This window comes from Fusarium poae, chromosome 2, assembly GCF_019609905.1.
Source record: "Fusarium poae strain DAOMC 252244 chromosome 2, whole genome shotgun sequence".
Lineage (NCBI taxonomy): Eukaryota > Fungi > Ascomycota > Sordariomycetes > Hypocreales > Nectriaceae > Fusarium > Fusarium poae.
In genome coordinates, this window is record NC_058400.1 from 2,692,716 (window position 1) to 2,710,673 (window position 17,958).

General features: G+C 48.3%; 7 protein-coding genes across 7 annotated transcripts; 3 read left to right on the forward strand and 4 right to left on the reverse strand.

Moving 5' to 3' along the window:
- Window positions 1–217: 217 nt before the first annotated feature.
- FPOAC1_004811 (uncharacterized protein) lies at window positions 218–2,207 on the reverse strand (the record flags this gene model as incomplete). The annotated part of the gene is made up of 8 exons (XM_044849349.1): window positions 218–258; window positions 314–623; window positions 672–732; window positions 783–1,225; window positions 1,276–1,557; window positions 1,609–1,870; window positions 1,924–2,075; window positions 2,130–2,207. 8 exons carry the CDS (start codon window positions 2,205–2,207, stop codon window positions 218–220), a joined length of 1,629 nt encoding a protein of 542 aa, XP_044708059.1.
- A 784-nt stretch (window positions 2,208–2,991) lies between these two features.
- Window positions 2,992–4,404, forward strand: FPOAC1_004812 (uncharacterized protein; the record flags this gene model as incomplete). The annotated part of the gene is made up of 3 exons (XM_044849350.1): window positions 2,992–3,676; window positions 3,883–4,308; window positions 4,358–4,404. The coding sequence occupies 3 exons, from the start codon at window positions 2,992–2,994 to the stop codon at window positions 4,402–4,404; spliced, it is 1,158 nt and encodes a 385-aa protein (XP_044708060.1).
- Window positions 4,405–4,585: 181 nt separating this feature from the next.
- On the reverse strand, window positions 4,586–5,698 carry FPOAC1_004813 (uncharacterized protein; the record flags this gene model as incomplete). Its single annotated transcript, XM_044849351.1, has 1 exon — window positions 4,586–5,698. The coding sequence occupies one exon, from the start codon at window positions 5,696–5,698 to the stop codon at window positions 4,586–4,588; it is 1,113 nt and encodes a 370-aa protein (XP_044708061.1).
- Window positions 5,699–6,740: 1,042 nt separating this feature from the next.
- Window positions 6,741–7,837, forward strand: FPOAC1_004814 (uncharacterized protein; the record flags this gene model as incomplete). The annotated part of the gene is made up of 3 exons (XM_044849352.1): window positions 6,741–6,993; window positions 7,062–7,627; window positions 7,682–7,837. The coding sequence occupies 3 exons, from the start codon at window positions 6,741–6,743 to the stop codon at window positions 7,835–7,837; spliced, it is 975 nt and encodes a 324-aa protein (XP_044708062.1).
- A 323-nt stretch (window positions 7,838–8,160) lies between these two features.
- FPOAC1_004815 (uncharacterized protein) lies at window positions 8,161–10,466 on the reverse strand (the record flags this gene model as incomplete). Its single annotated transcript, XM_044849353.1, has 3 exons — window positions 8,161–8,229; window positions 8,280–8,358; window positions 8,410–10,466. The coding sequence occupies 3 exons, from the start codon at window positions 10,464–10,466 to the stop codon at window positions 8,161–8,163; spliced, it is 2,205 nt and encodes a 734-aa protein (XP_044708063.1).
- A 676-nt stretch (window positions 10,467–11,142) lies between these two features.
- Window positions 11,143–11,970, forward strand: FPOAC1_004816 (uncharacterized protein; the record flags this gene model as incomplete). The annotated part of the gene is made up of 3 exons (XM_044849354.1): window positions 11,143–11,250; window positions 11,330–11,504; window positions 11,564–11,970. 3 exons carry the CDS (start codon window positions 11,143–11,145, stop codon window positions 11,968–11,970), a joined length of 690 nt encoding a protein of 229 aa, XP_044708064.1.
- A 423-nt stretch (window positions 11,971–12,393) lies between these two features.
- Window positions 12,394–15,340, reverse strand: FPOAC1_004817 (uncharacterized protein; the record flags this gene model as incomplete). Its single annotated transcript, XM_044849355.1, has 4 exons — window positions 12,394–12,457; window positions 12,517–13,876; window positions 13,932–14,141; window positions 15,214–15,340. 4 exons carry the CDS (start codon window positions 15,338–15,340, stop codon window positions 12,394–12,396), a joined length of 1,761 nt encoding a protein of 586 aa, XP_044708065.1.
- Window positions 15,341–17,958: the final 2,618 nt, after the last annotated feature.

The window sequence follows — 17,958 nt, forward strand, 5'->3', positions numbered from 1 at the left end:
TTATCTTTACTAACCTAGAGGTAACACAAACATCAGTTGGCAGAGAATAAGTTTATAATTTTATTTCGTGATACCAGGATGCAGCATCCAATATCTTCCTTAAGAAAAAGTCCATGTTCGAAAAAACGCCCAATTCGATACAAGTTGGCCGCAATATCGAACTATGCTCTCCCACACTCCTTTTACATTGATGCCTGCTCTCAGTCGGCGATCGAGTCTAGCGTTCATATCGTACACTGATCATATCGTGTGTAATTCCTATTTGAGGACGAGTTAGTCACGGTCATACTCGTAATCACCAGAAATTTCCCACCTCCAAGTTTAACCGTGTATGTGATTTCTGCTGATCCGTACACTGCTTCAATAGCACCTTTCAAGCAATAGTATTGGTGCATTCCCATGCGTCTGACTCTCGACGCCCTTTTGACCCCTTCAGGAATCTTCCTAAGGTCAATTGAGAGTGTTCCGATCCGTTGAGTGGTTGAATCGCGATGTACCGGAGCCTTGCCATCAGTGTTGTTGCTATAAATATCGACCTCGGTTTGGGGTTCATGGCCAACCGTTACAGGAAGATCACATTGGTACTCTATCCGCGATGGCCTGCCCTCAGGATAGGATTCGCCCTACTCGAGTTAGCATGAAGAAAGTGCCGTCGTATAAGTTCGGGATACCTTTTGAATGAACCAACACATTTCGGAAACGACATGCTCTTGTTCTTTCTCAGACCAAAACCTGCAAGCAGTCAGCAAAAGCGGCCACAAGAGATAACACTGGTTACTCACGCTTCTTTCGGGTTATGTTTCATCCTATCATATTTCGTCATCAAGCATGTTCCATATGATCGTCTGGCGATTCGAGACGCAACTTCAACTCGGGTCGACGAGGACTGGTATCGACTGAGCCCATGCATTGCGGCACCTTTGACCACAGCTGTCCAGCCATCTTCTGGTTGAAGGACTTCCGTGCGATTCGAGATGGATTCCTTGACGCGGGACTTCAGATACTTGCTCTGACCGAACCCTCCAACCAGAATCACAGCAGCAACCCCCTCTCCAGCCATCCTGATTTGTTCCTTAATGAGGCACATGACATCCTTCATGATGGGATCAAATATCTTGGTCTTCATATCGTCCTGTGACATTGTATAACGATTTCGTTTCAGACCAAGACTTGGATCGACTTTGAGAGTTAGAGGTTCACCTTTTGGTGAAAATGTCTTCTTGAACTGTATGTCGTGAGCGAGCTGACCTCAAGTAACGCCTTGGAGATGCCTACCGTCTCAAACTCATTTAAGGCTGGAACAAGTCTCTCGTCGGTCCAGTACTTTTCACCATGGGTCTGCTTCAAATGCCGACGAAAACGCATGTTCAGCATAGATGAACCACATTTCCCGCCTGTGCCCTCGGTGACTTCTCTCACTTCAACACTGCCTGTCCGCGTTACTTGGTAGGAAATCAAGTCAACGGTACCACCGCCTGCATCGCAGACAACAAACTTGCGGCCTACTTGCAACGTTGCAGGGCTGAGAGTATTGAGGGTATATAGCGCTGCGGCTTCCTGCACGTTGTCAGCGTTGTAACTTCACTATCCTTTGAGCCGTCGACCTACGGGCTCTGAGATGAGCATGATGCGCTGGTTGCCACAGAATCCTGCCATAGCTGCGGCTTGTTCCGTCATCTGCTTTGCCTTGGGTGACCAAATAGCCGGGACCGTCACGACAAAATCCATAGGCGTTGATCTTACTACACTCGGTGACAGGCGCTTTCCGAGAACACTGACGAAATGCGACTGAAGACACGAAAGATAGACCTTGGTAAGGTCCTTTGCTGACTCTCCATCTTTCGTGAGCCCAGATGGATCGTCCAACTTCCTACAAAGGATTTTTGTCAACCAAGGCAGTAAATAAAGAACGCAGAGACTAACAACTTGAAGTATTTACTTCTTTTCGCCGTTTCGGGGATCTGGAACCCCCACTGCCATCCAGCTGCCACCTTTCGGAGTTCTGTAGGCACCTTTGCGCTGCTCTTGAAAGAGCCGACTGCGGGCCATTCTGTCACGACATGCTGAACATCAGGCTACTGGAGTTAGCGGTCTCGTATTTGAGGAGATGTAAGGGCAATAACGCTTACCCGGCTCGTGTCGGCCCAGGCGACGCCTGAGTAGGTCGTTCCAAAGTCTATGGAAACAACAATTCTGCGACCGGTCATGGCTAAATTTTGTTCACTGGAGGTACGATATGGTGTTTCATTACTATGTCAACTATTTGTGGTGGGACGGCCAGGTATGGTCCTGTGATGTATGAGGTATGGAAACTCTGTCAACAGCTCATTCGTGAACAGCAACTTGCCCCAGATTTCGTTCATGTCAACCCCCAATTGGATACATCTGAAATAAGTACGTTACCGGAACGTTCTCTATTAACCCGCCGATGAGCTGTTCTGCAGTTCGAGCGCATTCAGCCACTCATTGTGGTTCTTTCAGGCCTCATCGCGGTGTGACCGGGGTTCATTGGGCCTCGTCCAACCCTCACCGATCAGTCATGGAGCAGCGACCACGTTGGTCTCCAACTTTGACCTCTTCCAAGGCTTCGAATCGAGTGGATTGTCATTTCCTAAGCACTGTCGTCTTGGCCCTCGATGGGAAACCGGCATAATTGAAGGCCATTTTGACCCCGGCAACATGTAGTGGAGCTCACAGTGACCGCTCAAGACGAGACCGACTTTTTGCTGTCGCACAACTCAGCAAATGATTAGGTACCCATTAGCTGACGCCTAATGCCAACAACAAAAGTGTCCAACCACAACATGAGGCTGCAGTTAGGTCCTTGTTGGGCAACCTCGATAACCATTGGCGGTCTTCCTGCAGAGTGACCCAGCCGTGCCACATGTGGCTTCGTTTTGATTTACCAGACTTAATCAACCAGACTTAGAGCCAATCTCCGGCAGTCACAGAGTCGCAAATGCAAGGCTAGATGATTTGATTTTCTCACTGATGCTTCGCTATCTTCAACTTCTAACGCAAGGCACCGATGCCGCAAACTCGGGAACGGCGCGCCATCACAGAAACAGAGAGGAAAGTGGTACGACAACAGAGCAAGCATCTTCACACGCACACGGACTTGAAGACAGGTTAACTAGCGAGACCCATTTGCGTCGCTTCACCGAGACTGTACTGGACTCGCGGCAACAGGAAATTGAGGACCGTGAAATGGAGAAAGACGAACTGATACTCCGTGTGGAAGCACTCGAAAAACAGCTTGCTAGCACCCAACAGCAGCTCGAGGAGACTCAGGACCAGGTTTTTCGTCTACAACCTAGCAGAAAGGACATTACAGAATCAGAGGCAAAGGATGCCTACAAGACTCTTGTTGGGAATGTTCAACGATGGGTTGAAAACCGTGCCGGGCATATCATTGATGAATTGGAAACGGGCCGTCTCACGAGTAGACTAGTTCCTCCAGAAGGTTCACGACTTGTCACACTTCTCAGAGAACAATCCAGGCGGTGCATTAATGTGAGCCAATCTGATGAGTTCCAAATCATGGGGGCCATCATGAACTATCTTCACATTACCATGTTTTCCAAGTCATTCTATTGTCCTTTGGATGATAACGACGACGGCGGAACCGCTGTATGGATTGATGAGCTTGAAAACACTATGTCCGGGCTGCAAAGAGGTTTGTCTCGTTCCCATGGATGGTCATCTGGCAAGTGGCTAACTTGTCTTGAGATATAACTCAGTGTAGGGAATGGAGAAGTGAAACGCTGACGGCGCTGACACACCAACCTGCCTTCAAAGCTCGACGGCAACGGTATATCAATTTTGTTGTCGATGATCTGACTTCTTTGCTATCGATCATTGTGCCAAGGACACCTCCCACAGATCTTCAGGCTTCTGTTCGACGGAGTATCGTGGAGCCTGCGGCAGACCTCGTCCACCAACTTCATCTGGCACCCAGTATCTATTCCTTGAAGTGGCCAGCTCGGTCAGCCTCAACACGACTTGAAGTTTACCAATGCTTCAACCTTGCAAATGGGGGGACACTTCTTGACTTATCTGGGACTAAGTCCTCTTCGCCAGCAAGGCGCAATGTCATGTATTTATTTGATATAGCTCCTGGTCTGTTTGTCGAGAGGATTGAGGAGGGGAGAAAACTCGGACTGAAGGCAATCGTCAAGCCTACCGTTCTCGTTACAAATGCAGGGGGGGATATATCTCAGGGCCCAACGGTAATGAGATGGCTATGGGATGGTATACCATCTTCCCAGGGTTCTAGCCGAAGCACATCAAGGGCATCAAGTGCAAGAAGTAAGTATGCGTATCTATAATAATTCTTCAAGCTCTGACGTGTCTCAAGGGCCAGCTGGATCCGTCGTATCATCATCGGGCAGATCGAGATATTAGCATGCATGGAAAGAATGCTTTTTTTATGAAATACAGAAAGTCAGCCAAATGCAGGGCACAGCACTAAGAAGGCGAGACACACAACAGGGAAATGATTGAATGAACGGAAATTTCGACTGAGTGCTTATGCAGGATAACGATTTTGGGTATTTAAGGGAACTTTGTGCTAGATCTGAACTTTTTATCGATACCAATAACCACTATAGCTTTCCTGTACAACAATGACTGGTATGCTCCGTACTCGACGAGGTCGAGGAGGCAAAGGAGGCGCCGGCGCACCAACATCTGACACAGGCCTGGGCCGGTTCGAAGCAGGAACTCGTAGAGTAACTCCAGGGTAAGCTGGCCGTTGGGGAAGCGGTGGCACTGATGCTGCATGAGAACGTGACTGCGAAGGTCGCATAAGCCGGTCCAGACCACCGGGTGCAGAGTTTCTCGGGAAACGTTGATTATAAGCCCCTGGTGACTGAGGTTGTTGCTGTTGCGGTGATGGTCTTCGGCTGGTTGTCTTGTTTGGCGACGGGTCTCTACCTCTGGGAGGGGCTGTGCGTTTGACTTCAAGGGCGGCAGGTTGCTTGGCTTTTTTGGCCGGAGCTGGAGCGGGAGCGGAAGCAGGAGCGGGAGCCTTTCTCACAACTTTTGGCTTATTGCCTGCCGTTGTGTTAGTGGTTGTCCCAGACGGTCCCGGGTTCTGGGTGGATGTCACTGGGATAAAGGGTCGAACGCAGTTGCTGATGTAGTCGTGACTGACCCCCAGAGCTCTGGCATCGGCAATCCCCAAGTTGATTCGGTCGATATATTCTTCCTTGGGATCACTGTCGACAATGTATCTTGGACTGATATATACCAATATGTCGTGTTCCAAATGAGGCTTGTAGACGATGAGTCTGCTCTGTCCGGTGCTTTGCTGAGCTACAATTCTCGCCTGGTCTGGGCCGCCGTTGTTCACAATCCAAGGCACAGGCCGGCGGTACAATGAAGCATCAGCACGCCGTAACAAGACCGACATGTACTGTTTTCTGTATGCGTCCTTGGAAACGCCTTCATTGATATCGAGACGAGCTTCGTCTCGAGAATTGATCTCGTAGACCAAGCCTTCAACCCAGTGGCCTTGCGCCTCAACGACATTTGCGTATCCGCGCTCATTGATCTGCCATCTGTAGTCTACAAGCTTTGCAGAACCGATGAACTTGCTTCCAGGACATCTTTTTTTCATCTGCTGTAGATGGAGGTTGCTTCCATAGGCAAAATAGTATTTGGTAGACTGGCCTTCGTCATCTGTATGCGGGTTCATTTTGAAAATCTTTCGGGGGCATCAGATTCCGAGCATCCGGTAATCTGGACTGTATGATCTGGTATGGTACGGTGCGGTGCAGGTACGGAGAGAAACGTATGGTATGTTGCGTTATGTTTCGTTTTTGGTACAGCAGAAGAGTGTGATAGTGGGTTGCTAATGTCGATTAAGATGTGATGGGAATCGGCTCCCTCACATGAAAGAAAAAACAGGAAGCCGGTCAAACAAGCAGCGTCCACGTCAACTTTGCCAAAGCATAAAACTCACTTACGCACAGTAGGTAGTCGCACTCGGCGCCAACAGCGGTCGACAGGCGGAGTGGACTGCTGCCCGGGCCTGGAGCTCGCTGTCACATTGGGCAGCAACTGAGTCAGATTTTGACAACAACTCACGACCAATTGCTGAGGTCCACGTTAAGACGACTTGTTAAACAGCTAGTGAGCGGGTATTGCAGGGTATGTGCAGGTACCCCCCAGAATACCGACTGTTTGGCGAGCCTCAATGGCAGGCAAAGGAACCAGCTGTCGTCTGATACTACAGCCTTAAAGATTGAGACGCTACGAGGCGGCCCAGCCCGCTCCTTTTCCATGTTGGACGTTGGCACCCCGGCCTCTCGGCAGACCACCGTACCCCCCGGCGAGGTTCCACACCGGCATCCTCTGCCAGAGCATCCGTCCGCACCGCCTATTCGATGAGAGAGACGTTTGCTGTATTTAACAGCGCGAAAAGACAACGCTTTTCTTGGGATGTGACGATATTGTACAGCTCGTGTCAGGCGAGCAACTATCATCACTTATTATCTGGACAGCTCAGAGCCAATTGTTCATATACCTTGCAAGAAAAAAGGGATATCAAACGACAGTCAATCAGCTTCATGCATGTGGAACAACACCATTCCTACTAAAAAGCACTTCGATACCTGTACAGAAATCAAGGACCGTCATCTCGACATACATCTGCACGCCCAATCCGCCACCTTTAACCCTGAACTTATCGACTCGGCCAACTTTTTCTTTTTCGAGTCCCGCCTTTACATCAAGCAATGTCGATCATGACGGTTACAAAGCTTAAACATTACAACTTTGGTGTTGAGATCGAAGCTGTTGTGAAGCCTTATGGTCCTGTGGAAAGTTTTACCAACGTTGACTGGTATCGACAACTTGCCCAGAAACTAAGGAACCGAGACATTGCAGCAGTACACGATGACTGCTCAAAGTACAGCAAACACCCAGAGTACTACGGTGGCAAGTGGTTTGTCACTAGAGATGGTTCTCTGAAGAGAGAGCGTCCTATGGGTATGTAATTCCGTCCAACACGGCACCAACCGAACCTAGCTAGTCAGCTCACTAACATGGGACCCCAGTCTGCATGGAAGTCGTCTCCCCTCGTTTGGATACCAAGCAACCCGTCAGTCAAATCCTCGGTGACTTCTGGGAAGCCATGCGAGTGCACTTCAGTCCTCAGCGCGACATCTCCTGTGGAGGCCACGTCCACATTACTCCCGTCTCCAGTCACAACAAGTTCTCATTGCGCAGTCTCAAGAAGATTGCTTTTGCAACGGTCCTCTATGAAGATTTCGTCGCGGCCATGCTTCCTAGGGTCCGTCGTGAGAACCAGTACTGTCGCCCCAATAGTCAGAGTATGGGTTCTGGACTGCGCGACACGCTGTTGATGTTTGGGAGGAACAAGAGCTCACTGATGAAAGTAGCGGCATCAATCAAGGCTGCAACATCAGAGATTGACTTGTGCTACTACATGCAAGGAAACAGATACGTGCTCTGGAATTTCCAGAACATCTTCCCAAGTCCCAAGACCGGAAAATGCACTGGCACGGTGGAATTCCGAGGTGGTAACCAATTCCTGAACACAACCGGAACCCTTGCCTGGGTGGCATTTGTGATGGGTTTCATCACGTTGGCTATAGAGGAGGTGAGTTTAAACGTACACCCACAAGGCTCGCCCTTTCTGACAAAAAAAATCTAGGATCTCATCAACAAGTTTACTATCTTCACAACATCTGATGATCCAAAGTTCCAAGCACGTATTGAAAGCTGGTGGAAACGGATTCGCTCATCGGCCAAGGCATCCAAACTTAGCCGATATCTCCCTTCGGAGTATACTGCAATGCATACCCGATAATCGGGTAGCACCAATTCTTCATCTACAACAGACTAGCCCCAGAAACATCAGGGTCAAGGCAAATATTCTTTTGCTATTGTTTTGGTTTTATTTCAAGGTTTCTTTCTATCTAAGATTGCATTGCTGGAGTTGGTGGAGTTTGTGCATTGGGCGGAGAGACACTATTCAACGATAAACAGGGAGGGATAAATACCTGCGCACCCATCAAGTGAGAGTTTGAGCTGATAGAGGTTTCCAAACCTATGATCAAGCCATATAAATAGATCTTTTCATACATCCTTTATTTAACGCCAGAATTCATTATATCGTTGTATTCAAATCGATTATGCATCTCCATCCTTTCCGTCGGCTTCTTCAAACATCACAAGCACTGTGCCTGCTTTGCAAATATCCTGACCCGTGTTAGTGATGATTCCTATGAAAGTTTGTTGTATTGACTCACTCCTTCCTTGTGTGCCAGCTTCTTGATCACACCGTCTTGCGGCGATCGGATAATAGTCTCCATCTTCATTGATTCGATCCTAGGAGTATATTAGTCTTTCTATCAGAAAGGACACAAGTGGATGACCTACACTACCAGGGGGGCACCTTTCTGTACCGTTTGGCCCTCTTCAACTTCATTCTTCAGGATCTTACAGGGCATGGGTGCTGCCACTGAGGCACTTGATTCCTTAAGGCCAAGTGCCTTCTCATACCACTTGGGCGGTAGTAGGACAAGATCCGTCTTCACGCCATGCTGAAAGACAGTGACTTTTGTATCGTTATCTGTGTGTTGGGGTACAACCGAAGACTGAATTCGTTCGAGTGGGAAATATGACTCAAGCTTCATAACCTCGCCTTCTGGCTCTGGCTTGCAAGCAATGTTGGTGAATACTTGAGGCGTTTCGTCGCCTTTTCGGGAGATAGAAACGTTGTACAGGTTATGGGATACCTGCGTCACGCTGGCTTCAACAACTTCTCCTTCTTCTTGACTGTATCCGTCCTGGATCTTGAAAGAAAGTTTCCGTTCGCCAATGTTGTTGGCCTCGCCAAACCCAAGCGTAAGACCATGAGGCCCAGAGTTTTGGAGTTCGAAGTTGACCATACCAAGGGCTGCTTGTGCAAAGACTTCGCTCTTAATAGCTCGAGGCTTAAATAGCTGCTCTCGCCATTTGTCGATAAAGCCGGTCTCTACGTCGCCCTCCACAAAAGCATCAGTCTCGCAAAGGCGCTTCAGGAATTCGATGTTTGTAGCAACACCGACGATCTCATAGGATCTTAGGACGCTCTCCATCTTAGCAATAGCGCGTTCTCTTGTATCGCCCCGTACGATAAGCTTCGCGATCATACCATCATAAGCCTCGGAAATGGTGTTTCCAGAACGGAAGCCCCAGTCCAGACGAACGTCCTCGTTCTGCAGCTCGACTGGGAGGTACGCCCTTACTAGCTTGCCAGAGTCGGGAATAAAACCCTTTTCGGGATTCTCGGCGTAGATTCTTGCCTCAATGGCGGCACCTCTCGCGTTCATCTGGGTTTCCACCTCCTCCTGGGACAGAGGAAGCTTCTCGCCTGCAGCAACTCGGAACTGCCACTCCACCAAATCTAGACCAGTGACCATCTCGGTGACAGGATGTTCTACTTGAAGTCGGGTGTTCATCTCCATGAAGTAGAACTTGTTGGTATCCTTGTCGAGAATAAACTCAACGGTGCCAGCACCGACGTAGCCGACCGCTGAAGCTGCTTTCCGGGCCTTGTCCCAAAGATCGTGCCGAGTTGCCAGATCCAGATCAGGAGCAGGAGATTCCTCAAGGATCTTCTGGTGTCGGCGCTGAATACTGCAGTCTCGTTCGCCTAGAGCGACGGTATTGCCCCATTTATCGGCAAAGACTTGCACTTCAACGTGCCGTGGGCGAATAATGTACTTTTCCACCAACATGACCTCGCCGCCTTCACCAAATGAAGCTTTAGCCTCAGCTCGAGCACTTCTGAGCTGTGTCAAGAACTCTTCCTCGGTCAATACGATACGCATTCCTTTACCTCCGCCACCACGAACACTTTTGAGAAGTACCGGGAATGTGATCTTCTTGGCGTGTTCTAGGAGCTCTTGCTCGCCTTGATCTGCGCCGTGATATCCTGGAACGCAGGGAACGTTGGCAGCTGTCATGATCTCTTTACTGCGAGCCTTGTGTCCCATATCGGCCATGGCAGTAGCGGGTGGCCCGACAAATACGATACCCTCTTCCTCGCAGCGTTCCGCGAACTTGGAGTTTTCCGACAAAAAGCCATAACCAGGATGGAGTGCCTGGATGCCATTCTGCTTCGCTAAAGATATAATCTTCTCGCCGTCTAAATAAGCGTTTGCGGGACCCAAGCCCAGAGATTGGAATCCTGAAGAGGCATGCCAAGAGCCAGCATCAATGTCGGTATAAACAGTAGTGGCCCGGATACCGAGGCGCTCAGCAGTCCGGTTAATGCGAATTACGATTTCACCACGGTTAGCAATAAGGACCGAACTGATGGGTGTATGCTTTGGTGTGGGCGACGAAGATGCTATAGAAGAGGTGGAAGCGCTTGAAGGGGTAGTGGTAGATAGAAACCGAGGGAGAGGCTTCAAAGGAAGACGTCGGTTAGCGCGAAGTGTAGAACGCATGATGGGCGATTAAGTTATAGAAGCACCCAATTCAGTGTCTGGGAGCAGTATGCAGCTTGACAAAACTTCAGAAAGAAGTCCTGGAGCATAAATAAGACGACGACTGTCTACAAATATCTGCCTCGGAATATTATCCTCGATCCTAATGCCGTGAATGTGCTATGCCGACGGCTCTGAAGGTTCAACGCGGCAACAACAACCGTGACCGTATGGAACCGCAAGTAGCCGGTACTTAGGTACCTTCCCCAGACGGCAATTTTAGAAGCTTAGCTCTTGAACTCTGGGGAAAACAACCTAAAGGAACAGAATAAAACATGAATACATACCTTGTAGAAAATAGTGTATAGTCGCCGTTTCCAATTCAAAACCATGTCCATTCGGTTTAGATGTGGGTATTCAATGAACACTTAGTACCTAGCTAAAGCTCTGATTTTGTTGTTAATACTGGTCCCGATTCTGACTGAGTCCCTACCTACCTAATTTCATGGGACAATCCGCAGTTGCACTTACCCACGACATATCCTACGTCACCTGCCCCTCAATTGACAAATGACTAAGCCCAAATGAGTGCGTCGGGACTTGCGGAATGTGCCGTATAGCAAAGCTGGGCTGAAGCTCCTGCAGAGCCTATCTCATGCATCTTCAACCACCAAATTGTTAGGATACATAACTCAAGATGGAACAAATACCTCTCAACTCTGAAGCTTCTGTGGGTGATACCCACAAGCAGACAACATCGACACTACCTCCGGATGTCGTTCAATGTCTTGACAATGCTCGCTTTGTACGCTCTGCCCCTCCCCCACATTGACATCGCGTTCAACAAACGATCACCACAGATCAGTTACTGACAATCAATATAGCTTCACTTGGCAACATGCACAGAGAACATTCCTCATGTTTCCCTTATGAACTATACATACCTCCCATCTTCACCTTACTCCAATTACCCAGTCATCATCATGACAACAAACCCGGCTTCTAAAAAGACATCCAACCTGGTGACTAACCCCAACGTATCGTTGCTTGTCCACGACTGTACGCATTCCTTACACCACTTCCGAATAAAGATATTTCAATACTAACAACAAGTCTAGGGGTCTCCCACCGACCGCCGACTCACGGCCGCCGACCGTCAGGCGGTTCTCCTGGTCCCGAGCACCGCTCAAGTCTTGCCTCACTCCTTCTAAATATCAACACTGCAGCACTCTCTAGTATCAGCGCGACCATAGGAGGTGCCGCTCGCTTGGTGCCTAGTGGGACTGAAGAGGAGAAGTATTATCGCGAGCAGCATCTCGAGAACAACACCTTTGACGAGTCCACGACCGAGTCGTTTCAACGCGAGAACGGACTTGTTGAGGATGGAGGCCGCGGCTGCTTCGTAGCTGGCGAAGAGGTCAGAGTCGTATCGGTTGATATTAAGGACGTGCGCATCAGTGACTGGAAGGGCACTGTAAGAGACTGGGAGATTGTGCCTGAGGAAAACATGGTTAACGGAACCTAATGAAAAGGGTATGTTGCAGCTAGCAGTTCTCTGTTCAATATTCATTACGGTTGGCAGATAGTAGTCAAGCACAACATGGTGCTTCAATCATACGGTTGATAGGAACCAAAAAAAAAATCGTTTATTTTTCCATTACTCATTTGCACTATTATAAGCCAGAACCAAGAAACTCCCGCTTATAGCAATACCCTGTAAATAAAACAGTGTGCGCAAGTCAACCAAGCATTGGCCATTTTCTTTCGACGTGATCAAACTCCAAGTTTCCGTAAAAACCTTGCCGGTACATGTTTCCCGGGCAATAACTGACTCAACCTAACGCCAATAGAGACCTACAGATGTAGAGACAGTTCAACAATTCCCGAAAGAAACTGACATATTAAAACTCCACTTGTTTGCTTTTCAAATCCACGTTTAAGTCATGAATTATCGAGCCCATTCGACGACTTCGAGAGCCATCATGACAAGGATCAGGGTTGAGGGAAGGATCCTGCATAAGTTAGCGTGGTTCGGGTCATATCATACCGAGGCGAAGAATTGGTGACTTACCAGATGACATAGCTCTGGAACAAGATTCTGCCCATCGTCTTCTCAAAGACGTTGTTGATTTGGCAAATCTGAGCAAGCTGAAGCGCGCTGGGTGCTCCAGTGAGCAAGAAACAAACGATGACAAAAATGGGATCATCGAGAATGCTAACATTCACATACTTGGCAATGAGAGCAAGCATGGGAGCCATGATAGCAGTCGGTAGAACCATACGACAAAGCAGAGAGGCAACTAAGAGCTTGGTTCCAATGCGCTCCTCCTCAGGGTCTAGTGCTTCATCCTTGGCCATGGTGTTACGGGCCAGATTGGCACCAAGAACAACCAGAATCAATGGAACGGCAACATTTCCGCTTGAGCGAATGGCGTTGGTCACACTGTTCTGAACGAAAGAGCCCTCTTCGAAGAAAAGTCGCTGAAGCGATGGGATAGAAGCAACAAGGATGGCAATCAGCATGGCCCAGAGGGGGGGATTCATGAATTCCCATATAAAGTTGTTGAACTTTCCAGCCGCACGCTTGGTAAATCTCAGGGTGGCCTTGACAGGGGCGGGAGACTTCTGGTACCAGTTGCAAAGTGTCTTGGATGTCCCCTGGTGTAGGCGGATGAAGGGTGATTTGACAGCGGATTTGGTTCTCGCTGCGATACCGGCAGGTCCCTCATCATCCTCAAGCGATGGGACAGGTGGGAAAGAATCCATGCTGCCCGCATTACCATTAAGGGGAGCAGCAATATCAGTTTGTCCCTGCTTACTCTTTGGCATAGACTTCTTGGGCATATCGTCGTCGCTAGAAACCGCGAGCGAGACACGGGAGGCACTCGCGATAGGGGTTCGACCAGCAGGATCATAGTTTTGCGAGTCGATACTCAGGCGGTCTCCCTCATCCTCCGTCTCGCCATCGAGGCCATCAATCAAGGACGCATTCTCGTGGTTTTCATCGTCACGGTAGCGCTGTCCTTCTTCGGCGATCTCCTCGCGGTACTCGGGGTACTTTTCCTTAGGAGCAAGGAGGACATGGTAACCCCAGCTCCAACGGACAAGCTGGCCGAGCTGCTGGAAGATAAGGAGATAGAGAATACCACGCGCGCCAACCTCGTCGTCGTTGTCTCCAGGAACCTTATCCCAGTGCAGGCCTTTCAGTGTCTGGGAAAGCGAGAGAACGAGGGAGATGGGCAACGAGTTTGAGTTTCCGAAAACACCCATTGCCGTAACAAAGTTGGATGCTCGCCTGTTGAATCCGAACAACTTTCCGACAACGAAGGATACGACCCATGATACGAATGTCTGGATAATGAAAATGACAGGGATAATGGCGAGGTCGGAAAGTTTCTCTGCAGTAAGCTGAGAGGCGAGCTTAGTGAAGACTGCGATCATAATGTTAGTATACCGGAGTACAGTTGGTGCTGAACTACAACATACTCAGGCATGGCGTGAATAGCATCACGTTGAGATTAGCCAAGAACTTCTGCTTCTCAGCATCGAAGTGGCCGAGCCGCGCGACGATGTAGCCAGGCAAACTAACACATACTACTTCGAGTACAGCTTCAAACACCAGGAGACATAGGTGCGCTATCGAGGGATGCGTATCATGGGTGTTGGCGAATGTTTGTAGGGGCAACTCGGATGCATCTTGAGCAAGTTGCGTCAGTCGAAAAGACGGGACCGAAAAGGACTGCCAAGAAGCCATCAAGTAGTTGAACTGCTTCAGATTGTTGTTCGTTGTAAGGTAAAATTCAACGATCGGCGCGAATCGGAGGATTATCAAATGCTTATATCTCTGGGCGCGCGTTCGTGGCGATACGACTGATAAGGATCCTGTCCGGCTTGTGTGGAGATCGGGTGCGCAGAAAAGCCAACAGGGGACTCAGTTGAACTATACGAAATTGAGGCTTTTTAATTGTGCCGAAGAATTGCGTCGTTGAATAGTATTTAAAGAAAATAGAGTCAAAGGATAGCGAGTGCGAAATGATACAGAACGCCGCGCGGGTGGGTTCTTTTCTGGGGCCAAAGGCGGCGGTGCCTCCTAGGCTGGGACCTGGAACTGGAACTGGAACAAGTTACAAGATGGCGATGTACGTCCCCAATTCCCGATTGATAACCTTGAGCTAGTAGTTTGAACTATGACAACGGCCCCATAAGCTTCCTTGTTTAGGCTACATTTGGCTGTCCTGTTCTCACCTGTTGGGTTACCTCAATCCGGGCCTTCAGCTCCTTGGAGAATCATCTATCCTCGTCACTGGCTGCTTCAGTAATGCACCAGCGGCCTGAATGAGGTAACCAAACTATTTAATCTGGATCCTTGCCTCACAACAAACTTAACCATTGAAACACGCCCATGTGTGCCGTGGCGCCAGGGCGGCGTCCTCCAAGCAGGGGTTTCCAATGGGGACGAGACCAGACTTTCTTGGTGACGCCACAACCAAATACTCACTAGTAAACTCCTATTGGACTCATCCAGAAACATCCTTCCACAGGGCCACGTTGGCCAGACACCTCCTTTGTATCATCAAACAAACAGAAACAAATCACTTTTCTTCTTCTTTAACGATGATGTATCGAAACATAGTTCTAGAAGACAGTCCATTATCAAGGTGCCCTACTGTCTCAAAATCGTTCAAGAATGCCAAGTTGGGAATGTTGATCCTGTCCTGTCTATCCGTACAGGGGTCGGGTAGTATAGTGATGTTCCGACACGACGCACTATTGCATTTAGGTGTGGCGCCAACTTTCGTCATGGTGTTATCTGGCACGTTGCCTGGTGCTTCACGCTCAGAGGCTGGAGGAGTTAGGCCTCTCTGTGATGAGCCACGCAAGCCGTCATTACGCATTTTGTACTCCTCGAATAGCGAGGCAGTGTGCACCGTTATTGGGCAATGCTGATGTTTGTATGAGGCGAGGTCTATCAATTTGCGTAGCTTGTCACGCGATGCTTTTCAATTTGGGTATGACATAGCCAAATGTTCCTTGCTATTCTTTCTGATAGATAATAGCCCATATCATAGCACAAATGAATTACCATCGTATTATCGAGCAGACAAGCGATGTTTCGTGTTGGGATTTCCAATGGCTACTCCGACAGAGCATTGTGAATCCATTTACTGATAATAATATTTACCGTCTATGTAGGACTGGACAATACTACATACCTATATTAGCAACAGTTGTTAAGAAGTTGCATTCAATAATGTGCAGCATATGCTTATTCGCCTTGACCATCAATGTTGCTGGCATTCCGAAGTCCGCTGACTTATCCAAATACCCACTTCTGGATGAATGTGATACATAGAACTCCAATTGACAATCCTCCGAAGTCTTGGCAACTTTGTTTTAGAGAATGTTCTCAGTTACGTTTCGTGCTTGGCCTCCGATCCCACTGTCACATTGATAGGAGTCACTATGGATAAGACATGTATCATGATGGTTTCGAAGTACCCTGCATTCTGCATTACCCCCAAAGGGATCGACTCTGCGTTGGGAGCTTTAGAGTTTAAGATAGATAGCCTGCAGGGATCGCCGCTGGCGTGTAAGACATTACAGAAGGGTAAATTCAACTGTGATGGGAATAGAAACATCGTCAGTTGTGCCCTTAGTGCCCCTTCCATGATACTGTGAGGGACAGAGTCGTCAAGGAAAAAAGCTTGCAGTGACTATTTCAGGGTGTGATAACAATCCCTACGACGACTTTTGTGCACCATGTCCATCTTCAGGCCTTAAACTTCAATGGGTTGAAGCCTGTCACAATAAGAAATAACAAGTATATGATATGCCACGCGGAGTAAATAGTCTGGTCCCTGATAACGACGCAATATCTGTAGGGCATGGCATCCCTCTGTATTGTACTTGATGCTTGATCATAAGATACCTCATGGGATGTTGTTTGTACACACAGATCTAGCGTAATCTCTCCCCCTCAGTCATGAGCACCTAACAAAGGACAGCTTATCATTGGCCGATATTCTTCATTTATTGCCATGGCTTTTCAGTAAGCGGCTATATACATAACATTTCACGGGTTTGATCATTGAGATCAAGGATTCAAGAGTGTTATGTGATGTATCTGGGGTAGGGTAGTTGTGTTCTACTTGCTATCAGATTGCATTTGCAGAACAAACAACTACCCGCCCCTCCAGATGATCCGGTCATGAATGATGATCTTAGAACCGTCCTTCTTTATTTCAGATCTGCCAGTTTAGAGCAACAGTCGTGTCATTCATACATGCTCTAATAGTCTGGTTGTCTCTGCCTATGAGAAGTTTGCATCTTGATAAACAAGTGCCCACACGTCTGCGCAATCCAATAACTAGGGAATGTTATCAATGATATGCCTAGGTGGGTAGGTAGGTAAAGCTGCAAGACAAGGGGAAAAGTCACTACAAGGTAGATCTTGGAAGCCAGAAATCACCAAATAGGTATATAGGTATCTGTGGATGCGGATAACTCATTTCTCCTATGACCAGTGGAGTTGGTATTTATTATTGTAGAGCCTGATTACCTACCTAGGTATGGTTGGCCCTCCTGGATAAACAGTCGACATTAACTACGAAATCCAACAGACATGTCACACACTTTTACGCGCGATATCTGCAGCCGTATTTATGTCAACCATATCGCTCATGGGTAGTACATACACATGCAAGTCCCCACCTCGAATCAAGGTTTGACATCAAGTGCACTTGACACTGGCCGCGTTAACGTCATCAGTACAGCTCTCCATCGACGATGGCGTTGCAGATTAAGAAAAAATCAAGGACGAACTGTAAATGAAGCCTGAAAGCAATCATCTCCTTTAAATAGTGCATATTGCTTATTTCATAAATACCGATATTGCTATAGCTCCGTAATATTATCATGCGCCCAACATTACAAGAAAAGCCGTGGAATGAGTTCATCATGACGACAGCTAACTCGAATCCTTCCAATTTTGACAGAATCCCATTCTCATCATGATAGAATATTAGCCCAAATCGTTCAATGTTAGCGTATATTCTCGCAAGATGGACCCATCCTTATGGCCCGCCACGGGGAATCCCTCCTGCCACTATAGTCCATCACGTCGGGTCCTAGTGGGCTGGGTCAACCCCTGGAGATAGGTACCTATTGACGCGTGCCAGCGGTCCGTTTTTAGGTACCCATTGCCTGTGCCATGCTCTGAGCCTGGTTTTGCTTAGTAGGTTATCAGGTAGGTGCGTGAACCGCCACACATCAGCGTTCCATCAAAAACTATCACCAACATATTCAGCCTCATCTTGTTTTTCCCTCTGCTTCGTCACTGCTACTTGTCCGTGTTTCTTGGGACCCTTTCCTGTCTTACACACGACTTACGCAGGCCTAGACTGTTGCTTAACAAGATTCGATCACCTCTCTTCTTGCATCGCTGTCGAGTTCGCCTGGCAACTTAGTCTTTAACCCCGCACCCAGCCATCTATATCTTGCTTGACTCTACGGA